A 17,751-nucleotide genomic window follows, 5' to 3' on the forward strand; every position below is an offset into this window, starting at 1 on the left:
TGTGAGCGCACCAGTCCTCCCTATATAGGATCCGAACCCGCGGCGGGAGCGCTACTGTGCTCCCAGCGCCGCACTCTCCCGAGAATTTGTTCTTTTTAAAAAGTAACTTGCTATGACTCAGAAAATATATAAATATTAGAAGGCATTTATTGTTTGGATTAACAGTTACAGATATGATATTGCCTACAGCAACATGGGAGGACCTCCCCACACTGCCCCCACCAATCAGATGAGCAAGACTGCTGGGGCAGTGCCCCCTCACTCTTGGGGCAGCCTCTCAGAAAGGGGAGGCAAGCAGAGTTCTAAAATGGTTGTGGAGTAGAATCCCTCAAGGTCAGGTGTGAGGAATCAGGTAGTAAGGAGCACACAGGTGGGGATGTGTCTCAACTGAGTTACTAAAAAAAAAAGATCAGCTTGAAACAGAGCATGATAACCATTTGGCAGTTTTCTGTCAGGCAATTCCTAAACGTTTACATATATAGTATCATTTTTACCCTGTGTAGGGAAAAGTGAAGATAAATGGTCAGGGTCCCTCAGGGATTCGGAGTCTTGCTGAGCATTTGATGTAAATAGCATGTGCGCCCAGGTTTTCCTTGGTTATTGTCTAATGTAATTGCATATGTGTGCCCAGGTGTCCTGGGTTATCGGACTTAAGTATAAAGGACGAGTGGCTCTAATCCACAGCGCCTTGAACCCCTGGATGTCCCCAAGGGGGCTACGGGAAAGCCGCCACTGCCGGATCTGCTGCAAGCTGCCACTGCTGCCACTGCCACCACCATTGCTGAGGAAGCTGAGGACTGAGCTCGTGTCATCTACCATCAGCTCCTGGGATCTTTCCCAATTACCTAGCACGTGGACCTGCATGTGAGGGGTCTGGTGACCCACCCAGTATAATGGGTTTGAAGGGTCTGTGGGCCCTAATCCCTGGCCCTAGCAATACACCCAGTTAGGAGGCAGAATAATTCACTGTGTAATGGAGTAGCTCTAAAGTAAGAATGCTTAGGTTTAAATTCTGGCTCAGTTATATGAGCTCTGAGATAATAAAACAGGAATAAATAGTAGTACCCACCTTGATTTTTGTGATGATTAAATGAGATATATATACCAAGCTTAGCACAGTAAATAAATGTTCGCCATTGTTTTTATGTCTGAAAATGGTCATGTATTCCTAAACACTGGATGCAATTTACTAGGTAAACTTATATTAAATCCTTTTTCTGCATGTTTTGAGAATCTGTTGCTGTTTTTTGTTTTTAATATTTAAATCCAATTTGGGGATATCCATGACTACTTTCTGCCTCATTTTATCCTTAATTAATCAGGAGGGAACGATATGATGAGTTAAGTATCCTGGATCAAAACTGATTATAAGCTGGGATTCACCCGGTGATCAAAATACAGCTTCATTTTGAAAGTATCTTGCCTAGTACTTTTGTAAGACTGTCCTGTAACGGGCCAGCCCGGTGGCGCACTCGGTAGAGTGCGGTGCTTGGGAGCGTGGTGGCACTCCCGCCGAGGGTTCGGATCCCATATAGAGACTGGTTCACTCACTGGTTGAGCGCGGTGCGGGCGCGACACCGAGGGTTGTGATCCCGTTACCGGTCACGAAAAAAGACAAAAAGGAAAAAAAAAAAAAAAAGACTGTCCTGTAGCGAATAAATGTCAACAAAACTAAAGTTTGAAAAAACTGAAACCCTTAGGGTATTCTGAATTTTCATATTTCTGCCCTCTATGGGAAGTTGATATGATATCCTGAAAACACTAAACTAGCAAACAAAACACACAGGTACCTACCTCCTTCTGTGGCCCTTTAATTTCTGAACATTCTTCTAGTCTTTTTAAAACATCCTGGGTAACCAAGAGTGCATCTGAGAAGATACCTTTATTTTCTAGAAGTAAATTCAGCTGGTAGTGTTTCCTCTCACACTCTATATGTAGAACAAAATGAAATAAAACAAATCAGATTCATTACTTGAAATGGTGAAAAAGTTTAAGCTGTCTGAGAACCTTCGGGTCATGTACTGCACTTAACTAACATCTATCACATCAGTAATAAGTAATAACAGCATCTCTCAAGCTTCCTCCTTTGTGCCATCCTCATTCTGGTTAAAATGAGAGATAATCAGAAAAGATACATCTTGTAAGGTAAATTGAAATATAAATGGTCAGGATCCCTCACATGTCTGGAATCTTGCCGAGCATGACCTAGCCTGTTTAATGTAAATATGCGCACGTGTACCCAGGTGATTCTTGGTTATCTGACTCACAAACTATAATGGACACATGGCTCTGCTCCACAGTGCACTCAGGACGCCCCGGGAGGCCACTAGGGCAGCTGCTGCTAGCTACCTGAGCTTGCATCTGAATAAAGCCTATTAATTTTTACCTATGGCTCACAGGATCTTTTTCCTGTTACCTAGCTTTGTGACCTGCATGTGAGGGGTTTGTGGCCCAGTCTGCACAATGGGTCTGAAGGGTCTTTGAGCCCCAAACCCACACATCTTTATTTCAATACTGCTTTTCTGCTCTGTCGTTTATCTTCAGACTTTCAACATTCAAAAACATAGACACTTTTGAAAGAAGAATGCCCCAGTGGGGTGCTGCACTGGATTTGGGTCTTTGGTAAATTTATCAATGAAACAAAAAATTAAAGATCATTGAATCTAGTAATTGACAATAGAAGGTCAGGTTCCAAAACAACTATGAAATGCGTATTACCTGGTTCTGTGCTTGCCTCCTCTGCCTCACTGAAGGTTTGTACAACAGAGGAGGGTGCACAAACTTCAGCTGTATTAGAAGTCTCCACAGGGGTTTCTGTGTTCCCCTGCATCTCCTGGGCACTGGGAGGATCCATACTCATCTGTTGGGTAACCCTACGGATTGCTTCTTCGGTCTCAGCTTTCACAGGGCCTGCCAAAGTGGCAGAAACCTCTAGGGAAGAATGAGGCTCTCCAACACATTCAGAGGAAAGGATTTCTACTTCAGGCTTCTCTGCTTCCTTCCTGAGTGATTCTGAGGATGGTGTAGAGATATCCCTTACCACCTGACCCTGAACAGAGCAGTTTACAAGGCTGGTCAGAAGATTTTTACAACTAACAGCCACATCAAACATCTGTAGGCTGTCAGCTAAAGAGATGATTTTGGAAAAGTTGTGCTTGCCCACAGGTAGTTTGCCAGTGTACATCATTTCTAACAAGAGGGCAAACTCCTCGGGGCTCACCACAGATGCATCGATGGATATGGTGTCTGTGTTGTCCAGCAGGGTTTTGAACAGGAGGCTGGCAGCAGCCAGGACAAGTTTGTGAGCCCTGAAGTAAATGGTACCAATGGAAATGGTACAGTCACAGAACTGCTGCTCCTTGCACAGAGTATAGAGCTGCTGCAGCAGCTGTCGGCTGTAGTTGGGGAGCTCCATCGTGTCAACTCGGCCCTTAGGACTTCTCTCTTCTTCCAGAGTCCACTTTGTGAGGATCAGCCCTAGAAAAACCCACAAAATACCATGTTAAATCTTCACAAGTACATAGGGAGATATCCTGAATGAATGTTGAACAAACAAAAAAGGCAATTCACTTATTCATTCAACAAATGTTGCTCAAGAGAGGGGACAGCGTACCAGGTATGTTAAATTAATAATGATAATTTGTTTATCTGAAAGAGGCTATGCTTGGTGCTTTATATAGATGATCTCATTTAATCCTCAGAATGACTCAGTGGAAAAGATACTGTTTCCCCCCCATTTTACAGATAAGACTTAAGGACCAAGAGAACTTGCTTGGTGCTTTATATAGATGATCTCATTTAATCCTCAGAATGACTCAGTGGAAAAGATACTTTTTTCCCCCCATTTTACAGATAAGACTTAAGGACCAAGAGAACTCGTCTAAGGAAAACACCATTAAAAGGCATGACATATCTCACTGACTTGGAAGTTGTAACTACACTACTGTATGCCATTCCTGCCCCTAAGGAGCTCTCAGCCAACTGGAAGAGACACATATATATACAGAGACTTATAATACAATACCCTCAGCTTAATCAATCTATTGTAGCATTTGACAGAAGTCATCATTCCCTCCCTCTTAAAATCTATTTTTCACTTGGTTCTCTTGATTCTCCTACTGACTCACTAGCCATACCTTCTCAGTTTCCTTTGTTGGCTTCTTATCACTTCAGCCTCTCAAGTAGGGACTGCTCTAGGACTCAGTCATCCCACCTCTTATCTTCTCTCTCATCTGATTCCATAGCTTTGAAAGATCATCTAAGTGGTGACAGCATTCAGATTTATATCTACAGATCAGAACTCTCCTCTGAACTCCAGATGTATACCACTGTCGGTTCTCCCACTGCCAGAGACCGACAAAGCCGGGTTGGAAGAGACCCCGGACCAGCCGGCGGCAACCTCTTATGGGGCTGAGCGGGATGATGAGTGTCGCAGGCCCGATCCCCTCTGCGCTTCGGCCCCGGGGACAAAGAAAGAACACCGAGCCTGGAGAGCGGTCAAAGCCGGAACTCTGTTTATTACAAGGGAACAGAGGCTTATATAGGGAGTGTGGGGTGGGGAAACTATTACCCAATCAGGGGCGGCCACATCGTAGAGGGACGGGTAACGGTAGAGCGGGAAAAAAGTGCCGAGTCACAAAACCCCGGAAGAGGGAGCAGTTAGCTACGTGCGTTTTGGCTTGCATGAAATGGCGGCGGCAAATTCGTGATTTGCTTGCAACATGGCTACCGCCCTGTTTATATCAAGAAACAGAAACTAGATACGGGAAAGTTCCTCATGGTGGAAGTGCACCGTAATGTGGCCCAACATACCACCAGCTACCAACTCAACATCTCCAACTGGAAGCCTAATAGGTTTCTGAAATCTAACGAATCCAAAACTCTCCTGCCATTTCTTCCCCAGTTCACAGCAATTCTGTCTTTAGTTGTTCAGACTAAAAATCTGGTCTGTTTAGACTAAAAACCAAGTCATCCTTGACTCCTGTTTTTTCTCATACATATATCCAATCCTTTATAAATCCTGTTCACTCTACCTTCAAATATATCCAATCACTTATTGCAACCTTCACTGGCTCCATTCTGGCCAGTCAAGCCACAATCACCTTTTATCTGGATTATTGCAACAATCTCCTAACTGGTCTTCATGCGTCCACCCTTCACTAGTGCTATCCCTACCTCATCCTATCTTCAACCCAATAGTAAGAGTGATTTAGTCACTTCTTTGCACAAAGCCTTAAATGGCTTCCAGGCTTAAACTCAAAGTTCTTATAATAGCCTCCATGATTTTGCTCTTATTAGCTTTCTAACCTCATCTTCTGCCACTTTCCCCCTCATCCATCCTGCTCTAAGTACACTGCCCTCCTTGCTGATCTTGGAACATATTAAGCATGCTTGTGCCTCCGAGTTTCCTCACAAAAGTGCATGGCTGGCTCTCTCACCTTCACCAGGTCTCTGCTCAAAGGCCATATTATCAGTGAGGACTTCCTTGACCACATTCGTTAAATAGCAACGTCCCCTCCAATCTCAGAATATCCCACCCCTGCTTTGTTCTTCATCATAGCATTTATCACCTACTGACATACTATATTTTTACTTAATTTTTATCTATCTCCCTTCACCAGAATGTAAGCTCCATTAGGGTAGGAACTTTATTTTACCTTCTGCTGTATCCCAGTGCTTTAAATTCTAACACAAATATTGTCAGTTACTTGGTGGAATAAATAAATAAATGGAGGGAAATGTAATGATAGAGACTAGTACATACAAACCAGTTTGGGGAATAGGGGAGTCCAGGAGTTTACAGTAAAGCTTTGAGGAGGAGATAACAGCTGACCTGTGTTTTAAAAGATGGGTAAACCGATGAGGTAAACAGAGTGGGAGAAAAAAGCATTCCAGTAGGGAAGCCTGCATGAAGCACGCAGATAAGAAAACATCCAGCAGTGGCAGGGAGGAGGATTAGGAGGTGAGACTATAAAGAATTCAGGGGTACTGGAACATGAGGCAGGAGACAGGGAGTGTCAAGAGATGAATCTGGAGAGGCAGGCAGGGATTCTGGCCACAGAGAGATATATAGGCCATGCTTAGGAGCTTAGATTTTATCCTGAAGGCAATGAGGAGCCATTGAAGGGTGTGAAGGGCTTTAAGCAGTAAAGTCACATGGTCAGATTTGCATTTTAAATATATCACCTAAGTGATATTTATACAGAATTTGAAGGGGATAATGCTAGAGAAAGGCTCTGTTATTACAAGAGATCAGGTGAAAATCAATGAGGACTTCAATCAGGAGAAGTGGTAACAGAAGAGAGCCAAAAAAGTATTTGGAAAGTATACCGGTCATGACTTAGGGTGTGAATGGATGTAAAGAAGAGAGAGAGACAACTCCAACGTTTCTGGTTTGGTGAGTGAAGGACTTCAATCAGGAGAAGTGGTAACAGAAGAGAGCCAAAAAAGTATTTGGAAAGTATACCTGTCATGACTTAGGGTGTGAATGGATGTAAAGAAGAGAGAGAGACAACTCCAACGTTTCTGGTTTGGTGAGTGAGTAGATGATGAGATGATCCAGACAATACAAGAAAAGCCAGTTTAGAGGTAGAGACATCTAGTTCAGTTTGGGGTTTGAGGATCTTATGGTGATGACAAAATTGTATAATCTTACTTGTATAAGGAAAAAAATACACTAAGGGTAGAAAGACATATGTCAAAATTATGGTTGTTGCCTTTGTTAAGAGGATTATAGATAATTCTCTTTCCATCCCACCACTACTTCTTCATTTTCTGAGATTTAAAACTGGCAAAATAGAAAAAATAGATAAAAAATAGAAATCAAAATATTTCTGAGTTCTGGTTTTGAGGCTGGCATATAAGGAGCTTAGAAGTCATCACTCTGTCCTAACAACAATTACAAAGCTGAACAAACTGAAAAATCAATAACTCTTCTTAAATTAATCAGAGAAGAGAGGTCACAGGGCACACCACTGTCCCTTGGAGACAGACAGGCAGACACAGAATCACAACTTGATGAAAAGAAATTCATAAGCAAAAGCCTCCATGGGAACAAGTGCCAGGTTAAGAAAACCTGAACTGTAATTAATGAATTGCTGGAGGCTCAGTAAGCACAACTCTGAGAGTTAGAAACTCCAGGAGGACCTAGTCACAGAGAGCCCTCCATACTTTGGTGAGTTTTATCTCCTACAGCTCCACCAGGTCCTCACAGTGAACATTAGAGAAAAATCCCCTCTTGCTTCTGAACTTCTGACATGGAGGAGGAAAAGATAACTATTTTGAAATACACTAGAGCACTCTGTTCTTAACAAGGTCTGCCCTCAGGAGAAACTATTTTACCAGAGCCTAACCCGCTGGGGTTTTATCAGAGCCTAATGCACCGGAGGGAAAAAATACCCAACTCCCTACAGCCATCCTGTACCACTTAAGGGGCAAAAGAACTGAGAAGCACTTATGAAGTTCACAGTCTAGGGGCACAGGCTCACCAAAAGCCTGAGACCTAATCAGAGGACTACAGAACAGTTCCTCTCCCACATCTTACCACCACATCACTAATGGCCTATTTATGGCAGTTCCTTTTACCCAGTACATCATGTCCACCTTTCAAAAAAAAGAACATATCAAGAGGGAAAAAACATGGTTTGAAGAGAGAGAGCAAGCATCAGAACCAGACTCAAATATAGTAGGAATGTTGTAATTACCAGACCAGGATTAAAAAAAAACCTAAAAACTGATTAATTTGCCAGAGGCCTTAATGGAAGAAGTAGGAAACATGCAAGAGCAGACGAATAGTAAACAGAGATGGAAATTCTAAGAAAGAATAAAAAAGAAATGCTAAAGATCAAAAACACCATAAAAGAAATGAAGAATGCCTTTGCTGGGCTCATTAGTAGACTGGACACAACTGAGTAGAGAATCTGAGCTTGAAGATATGACAATAAAAATTTCCAAAACTAAAATGCAAAGTAAAAACACTGAATAAAACAGAACAGAATATCTAAAAACTGTGGGAACACTACAAAAGATATAATGCAAAATGGGAATATCAGAAGGAGAAGAGAGAAACAAACAGAAACAATATTTTAAGCAATAATGATTGAGAATATCCCCCCAATTAATGTCAGACTCCAAACCACAGATCCAGGAAGCTCAGGAAACACTAAGCAACATACATCTAGGCATATTCAAACTTCAGAAAATCCACGATGGCCAGGCTAACAGAGAGAGAGAGAGAGAGAGAGAGAGACAACACAACTTATTAATATTAGAAATGAAAGAAGAGATATTGCTATAGATCCAAGGACACTAAAAGGATAATAAAAGAATACTATGAACAACTCTATGCCTACAAGTCTGATAACCTAGATGAAATGCTTTGAATAACACAATCTCCCAAAACTCACGCCAGAAGAAATAGACAATCTGGATAATCTATTAAAGAAATGGACTCAATAATAACCATCTCAAAGTGGAAGCAACAGGACCAGATGAGCTCACTGGTGAAGTCTACCAACATTTAAGGAAGAAATTATACCAATTCTCTACAATATCTTCCAGAAGACAGCAGCAGAGGAAATACTTCTTAACTCGTTCTCTGAGACCAACATTAATCTAATACTAAATCCAGACAAAAACATTATAAGAAGAGAAAAATCACAGACTAATAACTCCCATGAACATAGATGCAAAAATCATCAAAAAAATGTTAGCAAATTGAATTCAACAATGTGTAAAAAGAATTATACAACACAACCAAGTGGGATATATCCCAGGAACTCAAGGCTGGCTCAACATTCAAAAATCAATTGATGTAATTCATCATATCAACAGGCTAAAGAAGAGAAATTACATAACCATATTAACAGATACAGAAAATCCAATACTCATTCATGCTAAAAACTCTCACCAAACTAGAAACAGGGGCACTTCCTCAACATAATAAAGAACACCTATAAAAAAACTATAGCTAACATCATAGTTAACTGGTGAGAAACTTCAAGCTTTCCTGCTAAGATCAGGAGCAAAACCAAGGATGTCCCCTCTCACCACTGCTTTTCAATACTGTACTGAAAGTCCTAGCTAATGCAACAAACAAGGAAATAAAAGGTTTACAGATTGGGAAGGAAGATATAAACCCTTCGTTTGCTGTTGACATGACTGTCTGTGTAGAAAATCCAAGAGAATTGACTAAAAAAACAAAAACAAAAACAAAAAACCTCCTGCAACTAATAAGTGATTATTAGCAAGGTTGCAGCACACAAGGTTAATATAAAAGTCAACTGCTTTCTTATATACCAGTAAGGAACAAGTAGAATTTCAAATTAAAAACACATTACCATTTATGTTAGCACCCTAAAATATGAAATGCTTAGGTATAAATCTAACAAAGTATATACAAGATTTATATGAAGAAAACTACAAAACTCTGATAAAAGATATCAAGGAAGAACTAAATAAATGAAGAGATATTCCATGTTCTTGGATAGTAAGATTCAATACTGTCAAGATGTCAGTTCTTTCCAACTTGATCTATAGATACAATGCAATCCCAATCAAAATCCCAGACAAGTTATTTTGCGGATACTGACAAGCTGATTCTAGAGTATAAGGAGAAGCAAGAAATCCACAATAGCCAACTCAGTACTGGAGAACAAAGTCGGAGGACTGATATTGCCTGACTTCAAGACTTACTATAAAGCAACAATAATCAAGACACTATAGTATTGGTGAAAGAATAGACAAGCAAATCAGTGAAACAGAATAGAAAGCCAAGAAGTAGACCTACATAAATATAGACAACTCATCTTTGACAAGGAGCAAAGGCAATACAATGGAGGAAAGACAGTCTTTTCAACAAATGGATCAGAGATCTAAATGTAAAATGCAAAACTATTTTCATATGCTTGCTGCCATATGAACTCCTAGAAAATAACATGGGAGGAAACCTGGTTGACTTTGGGTGATTTTTTGGATACAACACCAAAGGCATATCCATGAAAGAGATAATTGATAAGCTGGACTTAATTAAAATTAAAAGGTTTTGCTCTGCAAAAGACAGTGTCAAAAGAATAAGACAAGCCACAGCCTGGGAGAAAATATTTGCAGATACATTTGATAAAGAACTGTTAACCAAAATACAAAAGGGCTGGCTGGTTAGCTCAGCTGGTTAGAGTGTGGTGTTATAACAACAAGGTAAATATACAAAGACCTCTTAAAACTTAATAAGAAAATGAACAACCTGATTAAAAAATTGGGCAAGAGGGCCGGCCCGTGGCTCACTCGGGAGAGTGTGGTGCTGATAACACCAAGGCCCCGGGTTCGGATCCCACATAGGGATGGCCGGTTCGCTCACTGGCTGAGCGTGGTGCTGACAACACCAAGTCAAGGGTTAAGATCCCCTTACCGGTCATCTTTTTTTTTTTTTTTATTTATTTATTTTTAATTGAAAAAAAAAAATTGGGCAAGAGACCTGAACAGACCCTCACCAATGAAGACATACAGACAGCAAATAAGCACATGAAAAGATGCTCAACATTATATGTCTTTAGGGAATTGCAAATTAAAACAATGAGATACCATTGTATGCCTATTAGCATGGCCAAAATCCAAAACACTGACAACACCAAACGCTGGTGAGGATGTCAAGCAACAGGAATTCTCATTCATTGCTGGTGGGACTGCAAAATGGTATAGCCACTTTGAAGATAGTTTGGCAGTTTCTACAAAACTAAACATATTCTTACCATATGATACAGCAACCACACTCCTTGGTATTTACCCAGAGGAGCTGAAGACTTACTCCATACAAAAGCCTGCACACAAACAGCAGCTTTATCTATAATTGCCAAAACTTGGAAGCAACCAAGAAGTAGGTGAATGGATAAACTGTGGTACATCCAGACAATGGAATATTATTCAGTGCTAAAAGGAAATGAGCTATCAGGTCATGAAAGGACCTGGAAGAAACTTAAATGCATATTATTAAGTTAAAAAAGCCAATATGAAAAGGCTACATACTGTATTATTCCAACTACATGACATTCTGGAAAAACTATACAGACAGTAAAAAGATCAGTGATCACCACAGGTTAGGGGAGAGGGAGCAAAGCACAGAGGATTTTTAGGGCAGTGAAATTATTCTACATGAATCTAAAATGGTAGATTTATGTCATTATACATTAGTCAAAACCCATAGAATGTGCAATGCCAAAGTGAACTATAATGTAAAATATGAAATTTGGTTGATATGATGTGTCAATACAGGTTCATCAATTATAAGAAATGTCCCACCATGGTGCAAGATGTCAATGCTGGGGGAGGTTGTGCATGTGTGGGAAACGGGGGTGTATAATATGGGAATCTTCTGTACTTGCAACTCAATTTTGCTGTGTACCTATAACTACTTAAAAAAAAAAAAAGCTTACTAATTAAAATAAAATTTTCAAAAAATAAACTTTTCAGTTCTAACCCTAAACTCCATCTATACCATGGTACCTAATATTGTTGAGCATTCATAAATTGATATAATTTTTTCAGTTTGCTCAAAGAGGACCTTTAAGAACATGTAGCCCTATTGTTTGTGTATACTCTGTGTTAATATCTGTACTATAAAAATGCATAAATTTTAAAAAATAGATAAAAAACAGTCCTAGGAGCAAACTGACTTGTTACAATACTTTTAAAATATCCTTATTAATACAAAACAAGTGACTGGAATTATATTTTTAGGACAAATTTAAAAGGTTGTCTTACCATCATTTTTCTGGAGAGGGTATCTACATCTTTCATCAGATCCACAAAGATACAAAGGAAGATATTATGAACTCTAACTATAGGACTGTGTGGTCACAGTTAGTTAATATTTTTGTTAATAACTAAATTAGAAGAGAATATAATAGAATAACTAGCAGAATTAGCAACTAGACAAAGTTTAAAAAAATCAAGCCAAATTATGTCGCTTACGAATACACAAATACTAAACACTAGAAACATACATACTAAAAACATTGAGCAGTAAAAGAAGAATGGGGACAGTTAAGACCGAAAACACTCAAAGGTGGTTACAGTCTATATAATAAATTTAAGTTAGCAATGTTGTCAAAAATTTACTAAAATTAGTAGGAATACTAGTTAGAGGGAATACTGATTTTAGCAAAATGGCACACTGAGCTGATGTAAATGGGTCTTTTCTCCCACTACAAACATACAGAAATTTTGGATAAAACATAACAAAAATGCTTTTAAAATACATAGTCAAGCTTAAAAAAAAAAAAAAAAAAAAGAAATCCCTAGGCACCCGAAAGAGAGAACATTATCAAAGCTAGAATAATAAGTGCAAGTTGAGACCATCGTGGCCTGAAGGGGTTTCAAATTCCTATACAGGCCCTGGGCTTGAAGGAGGAAGCATTAATGCTCACACGGAGACTAGAAATGTAGCTTCAGGCAGGTAGAAGGTGGGAGAGTTAAAACTGAGACCCTTGATAAAGCCCAGAGCCTCAAATGCCCATCCTTCCTTGACATGTCGTCTAAAAAAAATCTCTGCTTCACTGGCTCAGGGAAAACAGCAATGAAAGTTGTTAATTATCTAGGCCTTGAGTAGGAGAAAATGCACTCAAAAGAAATGTAAAATGTTGGCCTATGCTATACAGAGGCACAGGATACAAATTTACACTCTATATTATACAGGAATCCCTAGCTGAGAAACTAACATAAAAACTGCTCTCTGGCATGCAGCAGAAAAAACTGAAACCCTTTCATAACCCAAAGCACAAGGACACACAACAAGGAAAAAGAAAAATACAGAAAAGAGTCTCACTATTACAAACAATACGGGAAGACCTGAATGTGAAAGGTAAATCTACAAAACCTAACAGGAGAATATGTCAGAGGGGATCTTTGAAGCAGGGGTAGGCAAAGACTTCCTGAACAATGCCTCAAAAGCCAAAAAAAGAGACTGAATTTGACTATATAGGTATTAAAAGTTTCTGTCACAGAACACTATAGACAGATTAACAGACAAATGTATATAAGGAAAAATGACAGATAATATTTGCAAAGCATAAATACAAGGAATTAATATTTAGAATATGTATGAAATTCCTACAAATCTTAGAAATAATTACAATTCAAAAAAAAAATAGGCAAATTGGCTACCAAGTAGTAGTAGTAGTTGTTTAAATAGTAATAGCATCTAACATTTATTTGATGTTTATTATATTCTGGAGTGCTCTTTATGCTTTACATATACTGATTAATTTCATTCTCTTAACAACTTGATTAGGCAGATACTGTTGTTATCCCCTTTTACTGAGGTGACTAAGGCTTGGAGTGGTTGGTTTTTCTCCAAAATCTCACAGTAATATGTGGTAGAACCTGGATTTGAATCCAGGGAGTCACTGGTGGGGTATATAAATTGATACAGCTGTTCTGGAAAAGCAATCTGGTAATATTTGGTGAGATATGTTGTGCACATATACCTTGTAACCCAGATATCAACCTCCTGTGTACATATCCTACAGAAATTCTCACATAAGTCCATAAGGAAACATGGCCAGAAAGATCACTGGGGCATTGCTTATGGAAGCAGGAAGATGAGAGGCAATTTAGATGTCCATTACTAAAGAATGAATAAGTAAGTGTGCAAGATGAATACTGTGGGATACAGTGCATTAGGTAAGAGAAACAACTAGCTATTCAGATAGAATCATGGATAGATTCTAAATATCCAGTATTGAGTGAAAAAATAAGAAAGAATGAAATCTAGGGCATAATACCACTTATAAATTACAAACACATAATCAAAACAACACATTAAATAAGACTACATATGCAAAGACATTTTATTAAATACATTAGAGAGAGTGCCTATAGGGGGAGAGGGAAATGGGAACAGGAGCTGTAGGTGAGGGAGGAAAATAAAACAAGACGGGCCCTACCCAGACAAATAAATGCTAAAGTGTTACAGAAGAGGAGTCTCCTCACAGCCCCCCAAAAAAGACAAAAAATGAAAATAAAATTTTATGAGGAAATGAATCACGTATCTTCACCATGAAGGAAAGTCATTGGATGCAGGAAATAGAAACAGCACCTCCAAGAATTGTAAAGTATAAGGCTGGCCAATTAGCTCAGTTGGTTAGAGCATGGTGCTGATAACACCAAGGTCAGGGTTTGATCCCTATACCACCCAGCTGCAAAAAAAAAATTATATATATATATATATATATGAAAACTATTAAAATGCTATAAATTAATTGTGCTTCATTTTAGCAGACTGACAAAATGGAAAGTCATAATGAAAGGAAAGACAGCATGAAAAAAATAAAGGGCAGATATGAAAAAGAACCCAAAAAACTTCTTTCACTAAAACTCATCTGTCAATGAATTAAATAGGTTAGACATAGCTAAAGAGAATATTAGTGATCAGGAAAAGAAGTCTGAGAAAACTGTTCAGAAGATAGCAGAGAGTTAAAAAGACAGAAAATATGAAAGAGAGATTAAAGGACATGGAACATAGAATGAAAAGGCTGAACAAGCATCTACTAGATGTTTCATATGGAGAGAATGGAGAACATGTGGGAGAAGCAATTTGAAGATATAATTTCTGAAAATGTTCTAGAATTAAAGACAAACAGGAGTCTTCAGAATGAAAACTTCAAAATATCAACACATACAAAAAATTTAAGCAAACCAAAAGATATTACAAGAGAATAATGTCTAGACTGATGCAGATTTCTCATTAACAACAATAAATATCAGAAGAAATGGAGTAACAGTTTCCAAATATTAAGAAAAACACCAACCAACCAAGTATCTATATGAACATAACCTATCATTTGAGACTGAGTTTCAAACTAAGATAACAGACGCAGACACCATCACTGAAAGAATTACCATAAGAAGGAAACTGAACAAGAAAGAAGGAATCATATGTTAAAAAAAAAAAAGCAAGTAGCAAGCAAAGAAATTGTTAAATATCATATGCTGCCTACTACTGTGTGGTGTGTTTACACTTAAAACAGTACCTAGCATGTAGTAAGTACTATATAAAATCTTCATGTACCTCTCATGTAGTAAGTACTATATAAAATCTTCAGGTATAGAATTCTATTATTAAATAAATATATATAATTATGAGGGATACACTAGTGATTTGGAGGCTAGTGAAAAATACTATAGAGGTTAAACTATACTTTGCTGATCTCACAACTGAAATGTAAAAGCCTCTAACATATTTTACTGTTTTCACCTAACTCCCTTTGCAAGGATGTTAACTGGAGGAGAGAGAATATAGCACTAGATATGACGAAGTGAAAGTGTGCTTTTCTCTAGGTAAGAAACTATAGTGGAACATTACACGTTGGAATCTCCAAGTCCTGTAGATTCATGTATAGAGGCAACCTAAATTATGTTATTAAGCACTTCCTGAAATTGCTAGGCTTGGGAAAATTGTCAAAGGTCCCACGGGAAGAAGATTTAAGCAACAAAAGTGCACCAGAAAGACAGATGTTCCTCAAAGGAACAACATTAAAGTCTCAAGAAAAGACTATACTGATATAGAATAAAGATACTTAGAAAGATGAAACATAATTGGCTGAATCAAGTGCTGTATAATGACCCAAAACACAAATGGGAATTCAACATAAAGTAGAAACTAGGGCAGCTTTCTAAAAGGAGCATAAAGAATATTTATTTATTTATTTAAATTTTTATTCTACTTCCAAAAAAGATTTGAAAGTTTGAGGATTCTCTAAGTTACAAAGAAACAACAGTCACACACAGGAGAAAAACCAGAAAAAGCAAAAGTGAGAACTATGTCATAGTTTGTAGGAAACATGGAATTCCTTTAATTAACAGAGAAGACAACAACACCAAAGATTGACATTCTCAATATACATTGCTTAATTAAATAAAGTAGATGTTCTGAATCCACAATTGCTGGCAAGTTCCCTAGCAAGGCACTCAAGCAAAACCCTCTGCTGCCACTACTAGAGAGTAAAGGTTCTTTTCTGTGCCTCAGGGAACTGGACCTGCTATTCCCCAATTTACTGTACTAATTTTCTAATAAGTCTTCAACCAGCGATACACACGTCAACCAATAACTATTTACAGGTCAATTGCCCACCATTTAATCAGCACATTGCTAGGTGCTATGTGGGAGCCAAGTGAAAGATAAAACAAGATCTTTGTCCACAGAGAGTTGGTAATAAAGTTGATCCAACACTGGAATAATCGAAAACAAAACTATTAAAAAGACCTGATCCATAAGAGACAAGGGGAGGGAAAGGAAGAAGAGGAGAGAAGGGAAAAAACAGATTGATCCCAGTGAGTGGAAAGAAAAGGGAAAGGGCTAGATCTGGTAATTGCAAATTGGGTACAATTTCAACAGGTAAGGGTGAAAAGATAAGGAACTTAAAGACAAAGAAACATGAACCCACTTCTGGACAAGGCACACTTGGCATGTATGTTGGAAATAAAGTATGTGTACAGACAACTGGCACAGCACCTGCCATTGGAAAGGCATCCAATAAGTAGTTGCCATCACTATTATGGACACTGGGCTGGCTAGAGTGGGTCCCCAAAAATACCCATGTAAGAGTTAAGTGTGCTGCATAAGGCCAAATAATGAGCAGAACCTGCTTTTTAAAGGAGGAGCTTCTGAAACAGGAATGGCACAGTTAAAGCAGAGCTTTACCAGTGACAGGTAAGATAAGACTCATAAGGGGGTTCCAGTCAAGATGGCAGAATGGACGGTTCCCAGAGTCACTCTCTCCCACAAATCAACCAATTTACAACTATAAAAATGTAACATCAGCTAAGCTGGGGCCACTGGAGCTTAGGGGAAGAGGAGGAGAGACCAACGGAGTTCCTGAAGACAGGAGAAACCATGATGAGGGAAAGAAAAAACTGCTCTGAGTGTTTTGGGCTGCGGCCGCTTTAAGGCTGGAACTGATGAGCGCACGAAGCAGGAGCCAGAAGAAGCCGCAGCTGTGCCCTTCAGATGGAGTTACTTGGAGGCGCAGGGGAGAAGAGGACCTTGGCAGCCCCCAGGACAGCAAGACCACTAATAGGGTTCCCATGGACCCACAAAGGAGCGAGGAGCCAAAACAACTGAAAAAAGTGAGCCATTCAGAGGCTGGTGAGTCATCGCAAGGGACCATCATAGGGCCCGTCCCACAGGAAGTGTTTGGAGCACAGGCTGTGGGGGAGACGGGCCCACCGGGAGAACACTGGGACACAGCAAGGACAGCCAACCCGCCCCCTTATCAGTACAGGACCACTCAGAGGCGAATGGTCGGGAACGCAGAATTGCATGCGGTGCGGTTTGATGAAAAAACTCAGGCCCAGATCAGAATGTCTACACAACCCAGATCCGCCGGGTCTCTGGAGAGCCAGAAGTACCTATAAGGTCAACCATTAAACCCTGAGCCCAGCAGAGATAAAGAAGAGGATGTCTCTCTCCACAAAGCCCATTTCAGAGTGACAGAAGATGCATCTGCTCTATGATAATATTGGGGGACCTGATCACACCTCTCAGCATCGGACAGATCATCTAGGCAACAAAACAACACAGTAACCATTATTCTTTCAGAAGGAGAGAAGAAATCTAGGGTAATGGGAAGTGGGAGGGAAAGGGAGATGGGGAGAGATTGGACAAGGGGCATAAAGAATAATTACAATTTAGGGCCGGCCCGTGGCTCACTCGGTAGAGTGCGGTGCTGATAACACCAAGGCCGCGGGTTCGGATCCTAT

At 39.4% G+C, this 17,751-nt stretch overlaps 1 protein-coding gene across 1 annotated transcript in view; it reads right to left on the reverse strand.

The window, feature by feature from the left end:
- ZBTB40 (zinc finger and BTB domain containing 40) overlaps window positions 1-3,427 on the reverse strand; it is a 40,435-nt gene extending 37,008 nt beyond the window's left edge. The window contains exons 1-2 of the mRNA XM_008589760.1: window positions 2,719-3,427; window positions 1,795-1,928 (exon numbers count right to left, since the gene is read on the reverse strand). Of these exons, the coding sequence (XP_008587982.1) occupies window positions 1,795-1,928; window positions 2,719-3,415 (831 nt within the window). The 5' untranslated portion in view covers window positions 3,416-3,427. The remainder of the gene's footprint in view (window positions 1-1,794; window positions 1,929-2,718) is intronic.
- Window positions 3,428-17,751: the final 14,324 nt, after the last annotated feature.

Source organism: Galeopterus variegatus, unplaced genomic scaffold (genome assembly GCF_000696425.1).
Source record: "Galeopterus variegatus unplaced genomic scaffold, G_variegatus-3.0.2 Scaffold5640, whole genome shotgun sequence".
In the NCBI taxonomy this organism is placed as follows: domain Eukaryota; kingdom Metazoa; phylum Chordata; class Mammalia; order Dermoptera; family Cynocephalidae; genus Galeopterus; species Galeopterus variegatus.